This window comes from Vicia villosa, linkage group LG2, assembly GCF_029867415.1.
Source record: "Vicia villosa cultivar HV-30 ecotype Madison, WI linkage group LG2, Vvil1.0, whole genome shotgun sequence".
NCBI classification, from domain to species: Eukaryota; Viridiplantae; Streptophyta; class Magnoliopsida; order Fabales; family Fabaceae; genus Vicia; species Vicia villosa.
The window spans coordinates 71,074,171-71,090,327 of NC_081181.1; the positions used below are offsets into that span (position 1 = coordinate 71,074,171).

At 31.7% G+C, this 16,157-nt stretch overlaps 1 protein-coding gene across 1 annotated transcript; it reads right to left on the bottom strand.

Annotated features, from left to right (window-relative positions):
* Positions 1–732: 732 nt before the first annotated feature.
* On the bottom strand, positions 733–12,527 carry LOC131649324 (disease resistance protein At4g27190-like). The gene is made up of 6 exons (XM_058919091.1): positions 12,480–12,527; positions 12,223–12,271; positions 6,471–6,550; positions 3,482–6,349; positions 1,559–2,104; positions 733–1,350 (listed from the first exon to the last, which is right to left on the bottom strand). The coding sequence occupies exons 4-6, from the start codon at positions 6,347–6,349 to the stop codon at positions 733–735; spliced, it is 4,032 nt and encodes a 1,343-aa protein (XP_058775074.1). The 5' UTR covers positions 6,471–6,550; positions 12,223–12,271; positions 12,480–12,527.
* Between the last annotated feature and the right edge of the window lie 3,630 nt (positions 12,528–16,157).

Genomic DNA, 16,157 nt, shown 5'->3' on the forward strand with positions numbered 1-16,157 from the left:
TTCCTTCTTCAACACTCTGCATAAAATTAAAACATGTTTAAGGTTGTATTATATTTCAATTCCTACAATGAAAAGAGTAAAAAAGATAACAAGAAATTGAAAAGAGATGTCTTTAGTTTAGGAGTCAAGTTATAGTAAAATTTAAAGAGACACTTGAAGTAAAATCTATATATTTTTAGTTTTTCATGCACAATTAGGTGATAATGTTAAACAAAATATACCTAAGATGACTTGATTGTAATATTGATTTCTCCAAGTGGATCTTGTTAGTTTTTTAAACCTTGTTGACTTGTTGGTTGTTTCTTTTTCAACACCTGTATTAAGAACAAATGCATTAGTGATATGAAACTAATAATAAATTACACCCCTTTTGATAAAATAGATTTATATTAACCTTTGAAGAAGTGAACTCTTGTCCTTATTATATTAGAGGCATAAGAACACCAAAAACTCCTCCTCCTCCTCGTGGTTTCATCTCAAATATATATTTATTTTTTTCAAAATCTACAGAAAAATATTATAGATTAAAATCATTAGATAATAAATCATATACATAATATAAAACCAAAATGTTCATTAGATTTACATATGTGTATATTCTAAAGGTTTTTGTGGTAGCCTGCACTTAACTTTCATAAATCCATAAAAGAGTTACAAGAAATAAACACAACTTTGCAAAATATTTTATGAAAACTGCGTGATATGTAATTTATTAAAACCATCATGTAATGGTTATAAAAAGTAACAGGTATAGTGTGTACCTTCGAATTCAAAAGAAAATTTTTTAATGTCTCTCCAGACAAAAGGATATGTGGTTGAATCAAAGGAGAGTTTTGGACAATTTTTTACTAAACGATTTTTTGTTGTCTGAAATTGTTTTTCTTGTGTTTGGAGTCTTGGTAAGTCAACAAGTACTACAATCTTTAAATTTGGTATCTCTACTTTTTGGTCACCTTCACTTTTAAATATTTCTTCCAACTCATTTGCTTCATTTATTATCAAAGTCTCTAACCTAGGAAGCTCTTTGCATATGGAGACCGAAAAGACACATTTTAACTTGTGACACTTTATTATAACAAGCATTTTTAGCTTTGGAAAGCATGTTATATTGGACAAATTTTGAATCTGCCTGTCATCTTGGATGATATGCTTCAACTCTTTGCAATTTTCTATTCTTAGATAAGCCAATTGTGATAGGCATCGAAAAATAGAAGTAGAGAAAGCTATTTCCATTCTTTCCCACTCCACAATTGTTACTTGTGTCAGGTTTTGTAGGCAAGCCATATCATGCAAATTATGTACCACGGGACTTTCTAAAGCATTACCATGTTCCATGCTCCCACTCAAATCCTACATGTACACGATTAGCAATTCCATAAGATAATATTTAAAATTCAATGAGAAGTACATTCATTTATTTTGTTGGAATGTGGTAACAATGATATTAAGCATTTTATTTTGAAAACACTTTTATCTTATTTAAAAAACCAACAATACATTAAAATACTACACTTCAAATAAAATATGAATTAACAATTACTTTGGCAAACAAGAATACCTTCATGATTATATTGTATATGTCTAGAGAGCATTTCACGAGTTTAAGTTCTTTCAAAGATGAAAATGTTGTGCGATATCGGTTAGGACACATGGCTACTAAACATTGCAGATTGCAAAGTTCAAGAGATTGTAAGCTTGGAAGATGAAGGTGAATCTCATTGTTGTATTGATGGTCTTCAAGTTCAAGAGATTCTAATGTTGGAAGATGAAGGTGGATCTCATTGTCGTATCGATGGCCTTCAGTGTAGTGGTCAAATATGTATTCTAATTGCCCACGATTTTGAACGTTAAACTTTTTCAGTTTTGGGAAGACATTGACCCAATTAATCAAACCACATTCATCATCATCTCCAATGTCTACTATTATGTGCTTCAATTCATCACAGTTCTGAATTCTCAAAGTTTCCACCAACATTCTTGAAGTAATAGAAAGCATAAACATAGATTTTATGTTTGAAACACCATACAATGTCATCTCTTTAACATTACGCGTGATATTTGCTTGTAATGGAAGGCATTGAGCACGTTTCCATATCTTAAGGAACTGAAAATAAAATCAAACATTACCATACAACTTAGGCATACTACTTATGGAAATGCAAACGTGTACATTTTGTTATATATTAATCCTGGAATGCAACAAATATTCTACTTAATTATTATCAAAGAAAGTAGCAAGAACAACATAAATTACCATAGGATAATGGAACATACTATACCACAATGGCACAATATTTTTCCTAGAAATACATTATAAAGTGTCTTGACACACAACTTATAAAATATGTAGCTCTTGCTTGGATGTACTTGCATAATTATATATATAACAACACCACTAATGGTTCCTTGATATTCTATACTTTTTCGTGTAAACAGTCCACATGCAGAATCATTGTCTCAAAAAGAAAAACTAGAAAGCATAAGAAATAATTAAGTAATAACTCTTATGAGGTTTTGATAAAGGATCGGTAACCGCAAAAAACAGCTGCGACTAAACGATTTTAGAAGATGTCGATATCGTTATTCACCATTTTTATAACAAAGAACAAATTGCGATCAATTTCTCACTTCGACAACTGCAATCATTGTTTCAACCTATAAAGCACAGACTCCGACACGGACACTGCAACACGGACACTCCGTTACTGATATGTCAAAAACCTATGACATCGACACTGCTATATATGTCATAGTATTTGAGTTTTATTTATTCATCTAAAACCAAAAGAGTTAAAAATATTTTAGTCAAAATTAATGTCTTTAATTATTCATTGATTTAATACATGTTTAACCCTTTTAATTATGTGAGATTTGTTTAGAAATTACATTAAGAAAAACACAATTTTTTAAATGAAATTTTTACTAAATTACCAGAATAGGGTTGTATGAGTGTAATTTATGTATCGGACACTGATTCAAAATGTGTCAAAATAAAGAAAAATAATAATTCTTTGGGGTCACTTGTTTGAATTTTTCGACACTTGTTTGACTTTTTCGACATATGTCTTACAGGTGTCATACAAGCATCAGACGCTGACATGTATCGGACACCGCGATACGCCTACTTTTTTTTTTCTTTTTTTTGGAAATCTTGGTATCCGGCCTTGCGACCGACTAATCCAAGAGGGACCAATCCCACCGTCCTTTAGCGGGGGCCCCGCCTACTTTTAAAGGTGCTCGTGCTTCATAAGTTTGAACACTTGTAGTACCGACCAAAATTGCAAAACAACCACAATTATCATTTAATACCCAATGATATTAAGCGTTAAATTTATGAAAATATATTTATTTTCATTTGTAATACATTAAAATATTAATTTCTCCAAGTAATTGTCAATTGCAATCTATCAACATTCTTCAAGTATAACTGAAATCAATGATTGTTTTGGCAAACAAGAAAGATATATGGAAGTAGAAATACCTCAGTATTTGCATTAGCCAGAAAGCATTCTTTTAGTTGAAGTTCTTTCAAATGTGGAATTGTTGTGCGAAATTTGTTCGGATATACGTAAAGTAAATCTGGCAGATAGCAAAGATGGAGACGTTGTAATGCTTGAAGATCGAGGTGAATTCCATTGTGGTTTTGATGGTCATCAACATGGTGCCTAAATATGTATTTCAATTTGTTGCAATTTTGCACAAAAAGTGTTTTCAATTTTGGGAATTGCCAATGAAATATATGTTTTAGTGAACCCAATTCAACATGTTGACATTTTCTAAATATGTATTTGAGCTTATCACATTGTCTTATTGTTATATCTTCTAGTACTGGAAGGTCTTGAGAGGAGAGTAAAGGAAATATTGATTCCAATAGCTGACATCCTTCAAGAAAAAGAAATTTTAGGTTTGGAAACATTGAGACATCTTTCTTGTTATCATTATAACTGTTATTTATTTCTTGTCCTAATTCCTTCTCTCCTCTTTCATCAATTATCTTTGTCAATTTCTCACAATCAACTATTTCCAATTTCTCTAGCAGTTTCATCTTCCGAGAAGTTAACAATGAAGAGGGGTTATCCAACATTTGGCATTTCCGAAGTGTCACTTTCTTTAGATTGCAGAGATTTAGCTGGGATTTAGACAATCTTTCAAGCGTTATACAACAATTTATTGATAGCTCCTCCAAATGCATCAAAGATTCAAAAGAAAGGGAACCATTGATTAGTAGTTTCAAATTTTTCATTTCGTCTAGTTTTAGTACAGCCAACTTGGACAATACTTTTAGATCTTGAAAACCAACTAGGTCAATGAGACACTCTAATTGTGAAATTTCTCTCATATGAAGCTCAACAAGATCATTCATACCTTGATGTATATCAACAATCTCGGGTATGAGATTTCTCCATCCCACCTTAATTGAAATTCCATTTAGTTGAAGACCGTCTGATGTTTGCATGCAATACTTATATGTTTCTTTCGAAAGAAAATAATCATGGTCAGTAAAAGCCACACATTTTGATAGTAACTCATTATCCCTACTCCACTGCCATTTTTTACCAATACGATACCTTTTCAATTTCAATTGTGGTAAGGTTATTTCTCGACAAGAATTATTAAAACTATCAATGAAGTACAACTCTTCAAGTGTTGAGCATTTTTTAATAACCTCAAAGGGATCACCACTTCCAATTTTACATTCTTTCAAGTGTAGAAATCTAAAGTTCTTGAAATTTGCAATTTCTTGTGGCAATTCATTGATTTTGCATTTATCCAAATCAAGAGTCTCAAGACTATCCAAATTTCCCAAAACTAAGATGTCACCTAAATCAACTCCATCAATCAATATAGATCGAATATTGGCCAATGAGTGAATTGATTTTGGTAATGATAAGGCTCGGTTTTCATGACCTAAAACATACAAAACTTGAAGCTTGGCAATATTTTCAAAGAAAGAATCTAGAACTTCCATACATTTAGTATCTTCATCGCTTTCCATGTCAACAACTAGAATCTGAAGTTTGGAACCATCATACTCACAGGAAAATAAATCCTTGTCCTTCCCTATACAAAATAAATATTTAATATCTTTTTTCCTTTCAAGTGATGATTTTTTATCTTTGTCAGAAAAATTTACACTTTGAATCTCATTGTTTGCTATCCTTTGAGCCATTTCACGAACCAAATCATGCATTTTTACATGTCCATCAGTGACCCTCAACAACAAACACGAATCAATGAGTTTATTTTTAATTGCATATACTTCAACTCGAGCATTATTGTACTTGTCATAAGATTCCTCAAAGAGCCTCGTTCCAAAGCTAAGTCTAACTAGAATTTCAACAGGGATATCCATATCTAATGGGAATAAAGAAGATAAGAGGAACAACCCCTTGGCTTTTTTGTCCCATATATATTTATAGCTAGACTTGAAACATTGATAAACTCCAACCTTTTCCTCATCAACATCGTCCATTTCCACATGTTTCTTCAAGGATTTTAAGGTATCATCCCACTTATTAGAATGTTGGTTGCTCTTTAAATTGCTGGCGATAACTGCAATTGCAATCGGTAACTGTTTGCATTCCTTGGAAATTTTACGACTCTTTTCGATCAACTTTTTTGATAAAGAACTAATTCTTATATCGGCATACGTCTTAAACATGATCCATGATTCTTCTTCAGATAAGAGCTTCAACTCAATCATCTTATCACATTGCAACCATTGTTTACTCTGTGTGGTTATAAGAACTTTGCAACCTTTGTGTTTGTCCTGTTTTGGAATTCCTATTAGATCAAAATCAAGAGGTGGCTCTTGATACCACACATCATCCATTATTAGCAGAATTTTCTCATCATTCTTATATATTTCGCTCAATAGTGTTTCGGACCGTTTTGAGTCAATACAACCCTCAAAATTTATTTTTAAACATCGAGCAATGTCATCTTGAATTTTTTTTACATTTGACGTAAACGGTATCTTTATATCAATGACATGAGTGAATTGTGCAGATTGCGTTAGTTCTTTAATAACTTTTTTGGTTAATGTTGTTTTTCCGATGCCACCCATCCCTTGCAATCCGATTATATTGTTGTTATCATCTTTGAGCGCCTCGAGCAACTCTTTGTATTTTAGCTCTCTACTTGGAAAAGGAATGTAATCTTTAGCCAAAAAACGTTCATCATCTGAAAGACTCTCAAATGCTTTTATTTCTCCTTCCAGTGCAAACTTTTCTTCTTTGAATTCATTAGAAATGCATGTAAAGCAATATACACTACGTAATTGCGCTAATGCCCCCTTTGTGAATTTCTCCACAGATGACTTCCCCAAATAATCTAAGCAACTTTCCATCTAAATCAATTTCAACAGGTTAAAGTTAGCCATAAACGTTCAAGAAGGCTTCAAATAAACGTTATAAGTTTACAGGTTAAAGTTAGCCATAGGAAACCAATTAATAAAAATGTTATTTTACCTTGTTGTCCAACAGATTTAGAAATAACCACTTTCAGTGTATGCTCGAATCTTTTGGAAAATCTTCTTCCTTTCACTAATCTGCAAAGAGAACAAAGTAATGTTTTGAGCAATTGAAATTCTACAGTAGACACTAAACATTTCTAGGTTCAATATTTGTGTTATCAACATTACATATACTTAAACAATGATCCTTTTTTTCTTTAGACTTGTTTCCAAAAATAAAAAAGAAATTTTTTTTATTTAACACACAGTAGAAACAAATGTTGGAAATATGTATCAGTTGAAGAACTTTTAATATTATGTTTCATAATTGTTATATAACTATAACTACAATGCTAGTCACCATTTCTACATTAAATCATGCATATTCATCTCATTCTTAAAAGGTTTAGCAAGTATCATTTTTCTTAAGATTGAAGTTTTTGGTTCAACCATTTTCTTCAACTACTACTTCTATCATGCAACTATATCTTTTATTTCCTTCTCTGTAACCGTAGCTTATGGTGGCATGTTCTTAACAATGAAAAAATCTAAAAAGTTGCCTCTATTGAATCTCTAATCTCGTTCTATGGCTCGAAGTTAAATTCAAGGTTGGTTCTATTTTTTTCTGTTTGGGCAGTTTAAGAAGGCTCCACTCCTTACTCTTGTTGCTTCATTTTATCTAGATGATCAAGTTGTGGTGGATGATGAAAGTTCAGTACTAGGTGTTCTTGATAATGATCAAGAAACTGGTGATTTTTCATATCCTCATCTTTTACCAAACCAACATGAATACTTAACCAACTGTCTCAGTCACGAGCTCCCAAGGATGAGAGAGAAAAATTGTTCCCCTAAACCATCATAAAACTTGTTTTCCCGAGCGAATGTTGACATTTATAAGGGCATAAGAGTTATTTCACCAATTATTGGGGGGTTCCAAGTTCATTTTTTAGGGTGGCAAGTTAAATCCTCATTAAATATAGATATGTGGCGTGTAGTCTTTCAATTTTTGATATGCATGTGTCTAATTCAATTTTTGAGTAGTGTGTCCCTTCAAATGGAAAGATAGGTTGGGCCTCTGACCCTGGACCACTACGAATTATTTTTAAATTGCTGATATCATTGGTTGGGTTGCGCCAACTTCTTCTCTCTCTTTTTCACACCCCCGAGTGAGTGTAGTTGACACACCCTAAAAGCCTATCTTTAGTAATAACATTTTATGGATTATTCCTCCCATTTGGTTTCGAGAAAGGAGAAGATTTTATTTAGGGAAGGAAGTATCTAGCAACCCATAAACTTTCTTTCTTCACCACATAGGAGTGTGGATTTAGAGATTAAGGAGGTTAGTTAAAATAATTTTTTCGAAGATTGTTCAAAGGTGGTTGTCTCTCTCATATAATTGGTTTTAGAGCCTCTGTCTCATAGAGTCCTCACATATTTGGCGGCCTTAGAGGATTTAGAATCTTTGGATTGTAGCAAGGCCATTACAAATTTTACTAATATTGCACGGCCATGAGACACCCCTAATTTATTGACTCTATTGCGCCAACCTCCAAGATTCTCTTCTCCTTCGTTGGACTCAGGCATAGATAATCCTCTAACATCAATTAGATTTTGCATCCAAGGTAGTGTTCCCATGTTTATTCTTGAGGAAGGCTTGAGTCCATAAGAGCTTAACTTATCCATAAGCCTTAATTTTCCTCCTCCTCCATGTGATTCAAGTCAATTACGACATACTCTATCGTTCTAGTTTTTAGATTCTCTAAATAGTTCAAAAGCGACCAAGGTTTTCAAAGAAGCCAAACATTTAGGTTGTACTTTTTTCTTAGTTCTCAAGATGTGATTAAGCACCTAGTGGGTCTGGAAAAAAGGGATAGATAATTTCTATGAGTTATGTTTGATATTGATTGGATCTTTAAATATTCATCGATTAGGGAGTAGGATTATTCATCGATTAGGGAGTAGGATTAAACATAGTAACGTGAGAGAGCTCATTATTTCTTAGTCTTTTAACTTCTTAGCGAATTAGGAAACTACTATGGGTGAAGTCTCTACATCATTTATTCATGCTTTGTGAAGTAAATCCTTTTGCGATTGGAGCTATTCTCCGTCCTTCGATAATAGCAGGGGTCTACTCTCTATTTGGTGTAGTTTATAGGGATTGTCTCTCTTTTATTGTTTTGGTCCTACTTACCTGGGTGTTTATTTAAAATGGGGTATGGCTAAATCTATTTGTTTTGTTGTTAATGTCTATTCTAAGTGTACCCCTAGAGAAAAGAAACATTTGTGGTGTGATCTCCTATTTGGGGGAGAAAATATGGGAGGAAAGGTGTCATGAAACAAGTTTGTCATGAAAGTGAAACTTAAGGCCCTTAAAGGTGCTTTAAATTGTTGGAATCATCATATGTTTGGTAATATTGATTCTTAGATTTCTTATTTTATAGAAAAAAGTGGATTTTTTAAATGCTAAACTTAAGCAAGAGAGGCTTTCATTGGGAGGAGATTGACTATGGAAGAAGGTGGTGTTATATCTCCAGTCTCTTCTTCGGATTAAAGAAGCTCAGCTTTTTCAAAGAGTGAGAGTTAAATATTTTGGGAGGGTGAAGCTAATACTGGTTATTTTCATTGGGTAGTGTTTTTTGTGGGATGGTAACAAGATTCGTGGTCCAAATAGGTTTAATTTCTTTTTTTATGAGGTTGTGGCCTATTCTTAGGGGTTCCATTAAAATTATGTCCAATCAGTTCCACCAGTTTGCTTCTTTCCCTTATGGCTTCTACTCATTCTTTGTCACCTTTATTCATATAGTCGACTCCCAATCTAAGATGGGAGATTTTCGACCTATTTCCTTGCCAGGGTCTCTCTATAAGCTCTAGGATAAAGTTTTGGTGGGTAGGCTCGCTGGTGTTATGGATAGTTTTTTTTCTTCCATCCAATCAGGTTTCCTCAAGGGTAGATTCCTAATGGATGAGGTAGTAGTCGTTAATAAGTTGATGGTTCTAGCCAAGAAGAGTAGAAAGCCTTGCTTCATTTGTAAAGTTGATTTTGAGAAAAGTTATGACTCGATTTGTTGGTCTTTTCTAGATTATATCCTCTCTAGATTTCATTTTAATGTTAAGTGGAGAAGTTGGATCCGCGCATGTGTTATTTCTAGTAATCTTGTAGTTTACGTAAATGGTTGCCAGACCCAAAAAATCAGTATCCAAAGGGAATCGAAGCAAGGCGGCCATGTTGCTAATTTCCTCTTTCTCTCGGCAGCCTAAGACCTTATGGGTTGTTTTTTTAGGGCTGAGGACCATCGTTCTTTCTCAAGTATTCACTTGGGTTCCTCAAATTTGAGTGTCTTTCAAATCTAATATGTGGATGATACGATTATTATGGCGGAGTATTCCTACAAAAAATATTTGGTCTACAAAGACTATTCTCATAGTTTTTGAGTTAGCCTCAAGCTTTCAGGTGAACTTATCCAAGAGCAGTCTCAATTGGGTTAGTTATGATTAGGGTTAAATACGTTTTTAGTCCTTATAAATATGCGACCCTGCATTTTTAGTCCTTATAAAATTTTCCTTCAATGAATGGTCCTTCTAAAATTTTTATGCATGCAATTTCAGTCCCTGCTATTTTCTAAAATTTTAAAAACTGATTAATTACCCTTTAATTTTTAAAATTTTGAATAATTTTTTTTATATATGTTTAGACTACTGTAAAATATTTATTTACCAAGTTTTAGAATTTTTTAAAACGAGAATTAAATATGAATTTTTCAAATTTCAAAAAATAATGATAAAAGTAATGAAAATCTCAACTTAGAGATTAAATTTTGAGTTCCTTTTTTTTTCCAGGAACTTTTTAAAACATTATGAACATGTCTGCAAAATAATCATTCTAAAATACACATTGGTTTGACAAAAGGGACTGAAATCACATGCACAAAAATTTTAGAAGGACCATTCATTGAAGGAAAAATTTATAGGGACTAAAAATGTAGGGTCGCCTATTTATAGGGGCTAAAAACGTATTTAACCCTTATGATTATGCTTTCCTTGACCTTGCTTGTGATTTTCTTCACTTCCAAAGGAAATATTTCCCATTTAAGTACTCGAGTCTTCCTGTAGGGGAAAACCCTCATTTTTCATCTACATGGAAACCTTTAGTTAGCCTTATCATTACAAGACTTCACTCTTGGAGGAATAAGTCTATTTCTCTAGGAGAGCGGGTAATTCTTCTTAATTATGTCCTTAATGCTATTCCTATCTTCTTCTTTTTCTTATTTGAAGATGCATATTTAGGTTTGGAAGAAGATTGTGAGAATTCAAAGAATATTTTTGTGGGGTGGTGTTAGGAATGGACTATGATTGACTGGGTTAAGTGGTCTGATATTTGTAAACCCAAGAGGTTTGATGACTTAGGTGTTCGTGACCTCCGGCTGGTTAATATGGCTTTGTTGAGTAAATGAAGGTGGTGATTGATTTGAGATGTTTCATAATATAGCAGGATATCGTATCTTGTATGTATGGAGTTATTCTGACTAATTATGTCTCGGAAGGTAGAGGTGTCTCTCTTTGCTATGTGTCTCCTTGGTGGAGAGGGGTGTCTCTCCTAGGATGCAAAGAGGATCGCCCCTCAAACTGGTTCCATGATAAATTTGTTAAAAAAAATTGGTTCTGGTCTTCTCACTAAGTTTTGGACTGATCTTTGGGTGGGTCTAATTCCTCTCACGTTTTAATTTCGAGAACTTTTTTATATCTCTAAGCCAAATGAGTGTTTTGTGAGGGAGGTAGGTAAATGGGATGGGCAGTCTTGGGTTTTGGATTTTAAGTGGAGAATAGTTCATATTTTTTAGCGTAAGCATTCAAGGATATATGATATTCTCCTAGTTGATTATGTCTTAACTCCTTCGCAGGTCGACAAGTGGTGATTGAGCCACTCTAAAGACGCTTCTTTCTCAATGGCCTTAACATATTTCTTTCTATGCACCAGCGATTTTCCTAGCGATCGTCAGGTCCTGTTGGTGGATTTGTTCCTTTATAGTATTTGGAATAGCTAGGGCCAGTTCTAAAGTTATCATTTTCTTCTAATAACTACTACACGATGGAATTCATACCAAATATAATTTACTAAAAAGATGGATTTTTCTTTGTGTTAAGGCTATCTCTTGTCCTATGTGTTCTGGATTTTTAGAGTAGTCGGCCCATCTTTTTGTGACCTGTGACATAGTGGTATCTTTTTGGTATAAGAATTTTAGTTTGTGGGGAACGTCAATAGCTTTACCCTAATATTAATGTTGTTAATGCCCCATAAAAAAAAAAAAAAGAATGTTGTTAATGCAATAAGGAAATATTTGATGCTTATATGTAATTACTTTTAAATATTGTTGTAGATAATTTACTTATTTTTGTTTATAACTTAATTTATTAGCTTATAATTTACTTTTCAGACGCTATTTTAAATACCGTTTTAGCTTATAACTTATAGAGAAAAGCTATTTATGTTTCATATCATATTCATATTTTGAGTTTTTTTTTTTAATATGTTCTTATTATATTGTTGGAATATATATATATATATATATATATATATATATATATATATATATATATATATATATATATATATATATATATATAATTTGTCAAAATATTAAACAATCCAGAGGTATGGGAGCAAACAGCTTTTAAACTGACCATATTACTATTAATTACTTTTAGCTACATAACTCCCTATCTCTCATTTACACTGAAAAATTAAACAGAATAAAGGCAAGGCAACCAACCTTAGGTATGACTTTCACTATCTGTGCACGCGGTCTTGTGAACAATAGTCTGCAGAGAGAACAAATAAATGTTCAATACAATTGAATTTCGGCAGTAAAAATTTAATTTTTTTATAGAATTTTACATGAGTTATAAATTTTAACTTGAAAAATAAAACTATTATAGCAGGAGCAAAATATCACAATCTGATCTTCAATAAAACCAAAAATTCTGAAAGAGTATATAAAATGAAAAAGAAATCATGAAATTTGATTACCTGATTTTGAATACTTTGTGCATACGAGTTCAATGACCAAGATCAGCTACCCTTTGTTTTTTATACCTGGCTTTGATACCTTTCTTTATATCTCTCTCATCTAAATCTATTTTCAAAAGGCACTAAAGGTATTGATTCAATAATGAAAATAAGTTAGCTTTCACAACAATTCAAGAATTTATGCAATTCAATTTGAGGCAGAAAGAGAATAAGTTAGCTTTCACTGCAATTCAAGTATTAAAGCAATATTTCAGAAACTAGTGCAATCACCAATTGGTCCCTTTTGTATCGGGGTGTTAAAAATTATTTATATCCATATCTAAATCCGGTTATAAAAATCGGTTTACTTTCATATGGTTTTTAACAAAATCTATATTTTGGACATTTTATAAATATAATTTTAACCAAATTTATATTTTGGACATCCATATCTAAAATAAAAATTAAATTAAAATATTTTTTGGCAATCCAATTTTTTTAGAAATACGATTAAATTATTTAAAAAAAAACGATAAAGTCGATTTTTTTCGAAAATACAAAAAATTGATTTTATTTCTAAAAACATAAAAAACGACTTTTTTAAAAAATACAAAAAATTGAATTTTTTCAAAAGTATGAAAAATCCATTTTTTTAAAGTACAAAAAATCGAGTTTTTTCAAATATATGGGAAATCAAGTTTTTTTCCCAAAAAAACAAAAAATCGAGTTATTTTCCTAAAAATACGAAAAATTGAGTTTTTTTTTTAAAATACTAATAATCGATTTTAATCGATATTTTTTTTAGAAATATGAAAAGTCAATTTTTTATAGAAATACAAAAAAAAATCAAGATTTTTTTAAATACGAAAAAATCATTTTTCATAAATACAAAAATTGATTTTTTTTGGAAATACAAAAAAAAATAAAAAATTATTTCTAAACTCGTAAAAAATCGAGTTCTTTCCGAAGTAGGAAAGGGAATACGAAAAAATTGAGTTTTTCAAATAAATACGAATATCGTATTTTATCGGAATAAACAAAACAATTTTTTTTTGAAAAAATCAAAAATTTAAATTTTTTTTCAAAAATATGAAGAATTTTTTTTTCTAAAATATGAAAAATCATTTTTCTCGAAAAAGTACAAATTTTTAAAACCGATTTTAAATTAAAATTTTATTATAACTTTAGAACCGGTTATAAAACGTGATTATGGATAAACCGATTATGTACTATTTATATAAATTGGTTTTATATCTGATTATATAATCAATGGTTGTTAATTAAATATAGATTAGTTAGGTTAATTATACGTCCATTGTATCATTCAAATTGTACTTTAGATATGAAAAAATCAATTAATACCAAAAGAAAAATATTTTCCATTTGATTTGTTAATCTAACTGTGCCACATACCCCTTTGGAAGTTGTTTATGAAAGGTGTTTATTGATTTTTTCTTTCACTCATACATTAAAAAAATTATTACTAACAGTGTTTATTAAAAATCTCTACACCACATGTAAGAATCTCTATATACACTTTCGAGAACTAATTACCATTAAAATTCCAAAATAATTCTTACTCTTATTTTTTATTCTAAGACAAGTGGCCTTTTCTATGGTAAAATTATATTTGTTTATTAAACATTAATATACATGTATTAAAGTATTGATCACGTGTCCTTATAATATCTAAATTAGTCATGTAATATTGACTTTATTTAATTTTTTTGTCACATTGTTGCGCCATGAAAAAAATTCGAGGAAAGGGAAAATGTGGAATAAAACCCACAAAGAAAATAAAAGGTCATGGTCGTCGCAATCATGAACAGGTTTGGGAGTCAGTTATATAAGGGGTGTAAGTATTAAGTGTTCCTAAAAGGGGGGTGAATTAGGTACTTTGAAATTTTCATGGTTTAAGATACAAGTTATGCTTATTTTTCTAGTTTGAGGTTAAGTGTTTGAAAGCAATAAAGTGCAGAAAAATAAAGAACACATAGGATTTATACTAGTTTCTGTCATAGTCCAAGAGTATGTCTAGTCCACTTACAGTATGTAAGAGATTTAACTATTGTTAGAACTTTGTACAAGTCTTATGCTAGATTATTTGAAAACTTAATGCAGAAAGATAAAGAACCCGGTAATTGTTAACCCAGTTCAGTGCAAACAACACCTAATCTGGGGGTTACCATGTCAGGAAGGAAGTCCACTATTGGTAGTATTAGTTCAAAGCTAAACAACTCCGTTTACAGCTTCTCACCTAATCACTACCCAACGCTACTTCTACCAAGAACTTGACATCTAGACTTGAGAAATCGTCATCCCACTTCCAATCACCGTAGTGATAAAACAGTCACACACCTCGTGACCAAGGAAACCCAAGTAGAAAGATTACACTTTCCAATAAATAAAATACTTAGTTAAGCACCCTAACTAAGAACAATTCTTGATCTTACTGAAAAGTATTGATCAAGAACAACACTTAACTCTCTTGCTTAAAAGTTTCAAGAATAAGAACACACGTCCACCTCAATGTTTCAGAAGATACATGAATGACACAAGGAAACAGAAAACACGAGGGACTTGAAGAACTCCCAAAACAGAAACCCTTATAAATACTTGCAGAATGAGCTTGGACTTCAATTTGAACCAAATCTTCTCTTTTCTAATAACAACTGCAAGATCTTTTTACAAATTAGGAACAAATCAAATCTTAATTTTCAAAGAGAATCCCAAAGATTCTTTTTCTAAAAATAAAGACTAATCTGTATTTGTTCTAATCATCCCTTGATTGCCTGCACCTGTAATGATTAACTGAATATTCCAGATTCTTATATTTTTCAATCAAATCTTTCAAGGATTAAAAACAGTTTGAATTGTCTGGATGTTCTGGTGTAGAATATCACAACATCTGTCCAAACACATAATAGCAAAACCTGTAATAACAGCAGAACAAGATGTTACAACATCTTGTTCAACATTAGTTCATAACCATGTTTTAGCAAAATTATGCCAATACAAAAACCATAGAACTAACAATCTCCCCCTTTGACAAATTTTGGCTAAAACAACCAAAGCACATTTAAGTCTTGAAGATAACACACATTTACGTGATAACATGCAAATTTAAACACAAATTATAAATATGTATCAGAGATACACATCAGTTACACAAAAGCTCTTTGGAGCTTATACAAAAACAGATAGGTCCATGAACTAGTACTCCACCTCAAAGGGATACCAGGACAAACATGAACAACTCAAGTTCACACATCAAAGGCATATGCAGCAGAATATTTATTTAAACAGCCTCACAAACACCAAGATGTCAGAACATCTTGCACACATTCTTCAATCTCCAGTCTTCAGGCCAAAGCAACACAATCAAGTAGCATGATAGACTATCATGCTCCCCCTAAATAGTTGCAGTAGGAAACCACAATATAACTACTCTTTATAGCAGTAGCACAATCAAGATATATGCCAACCAGCATGTCGTAATATGTGTTGTAACATCAGGACAATCAAACACACTAACACTTTACTCCCCTTTTTTAGCCAAAAATTGACAAAAATAGAGTAAATGTCTACAAAATGGAAGCACAAAAACAAAACAAAAACATTACAATCAATTAACACACAATAGCACATATGGAAGCACACAAACAGTTGGAAATACACATAGCAGTTGGAAACATACAA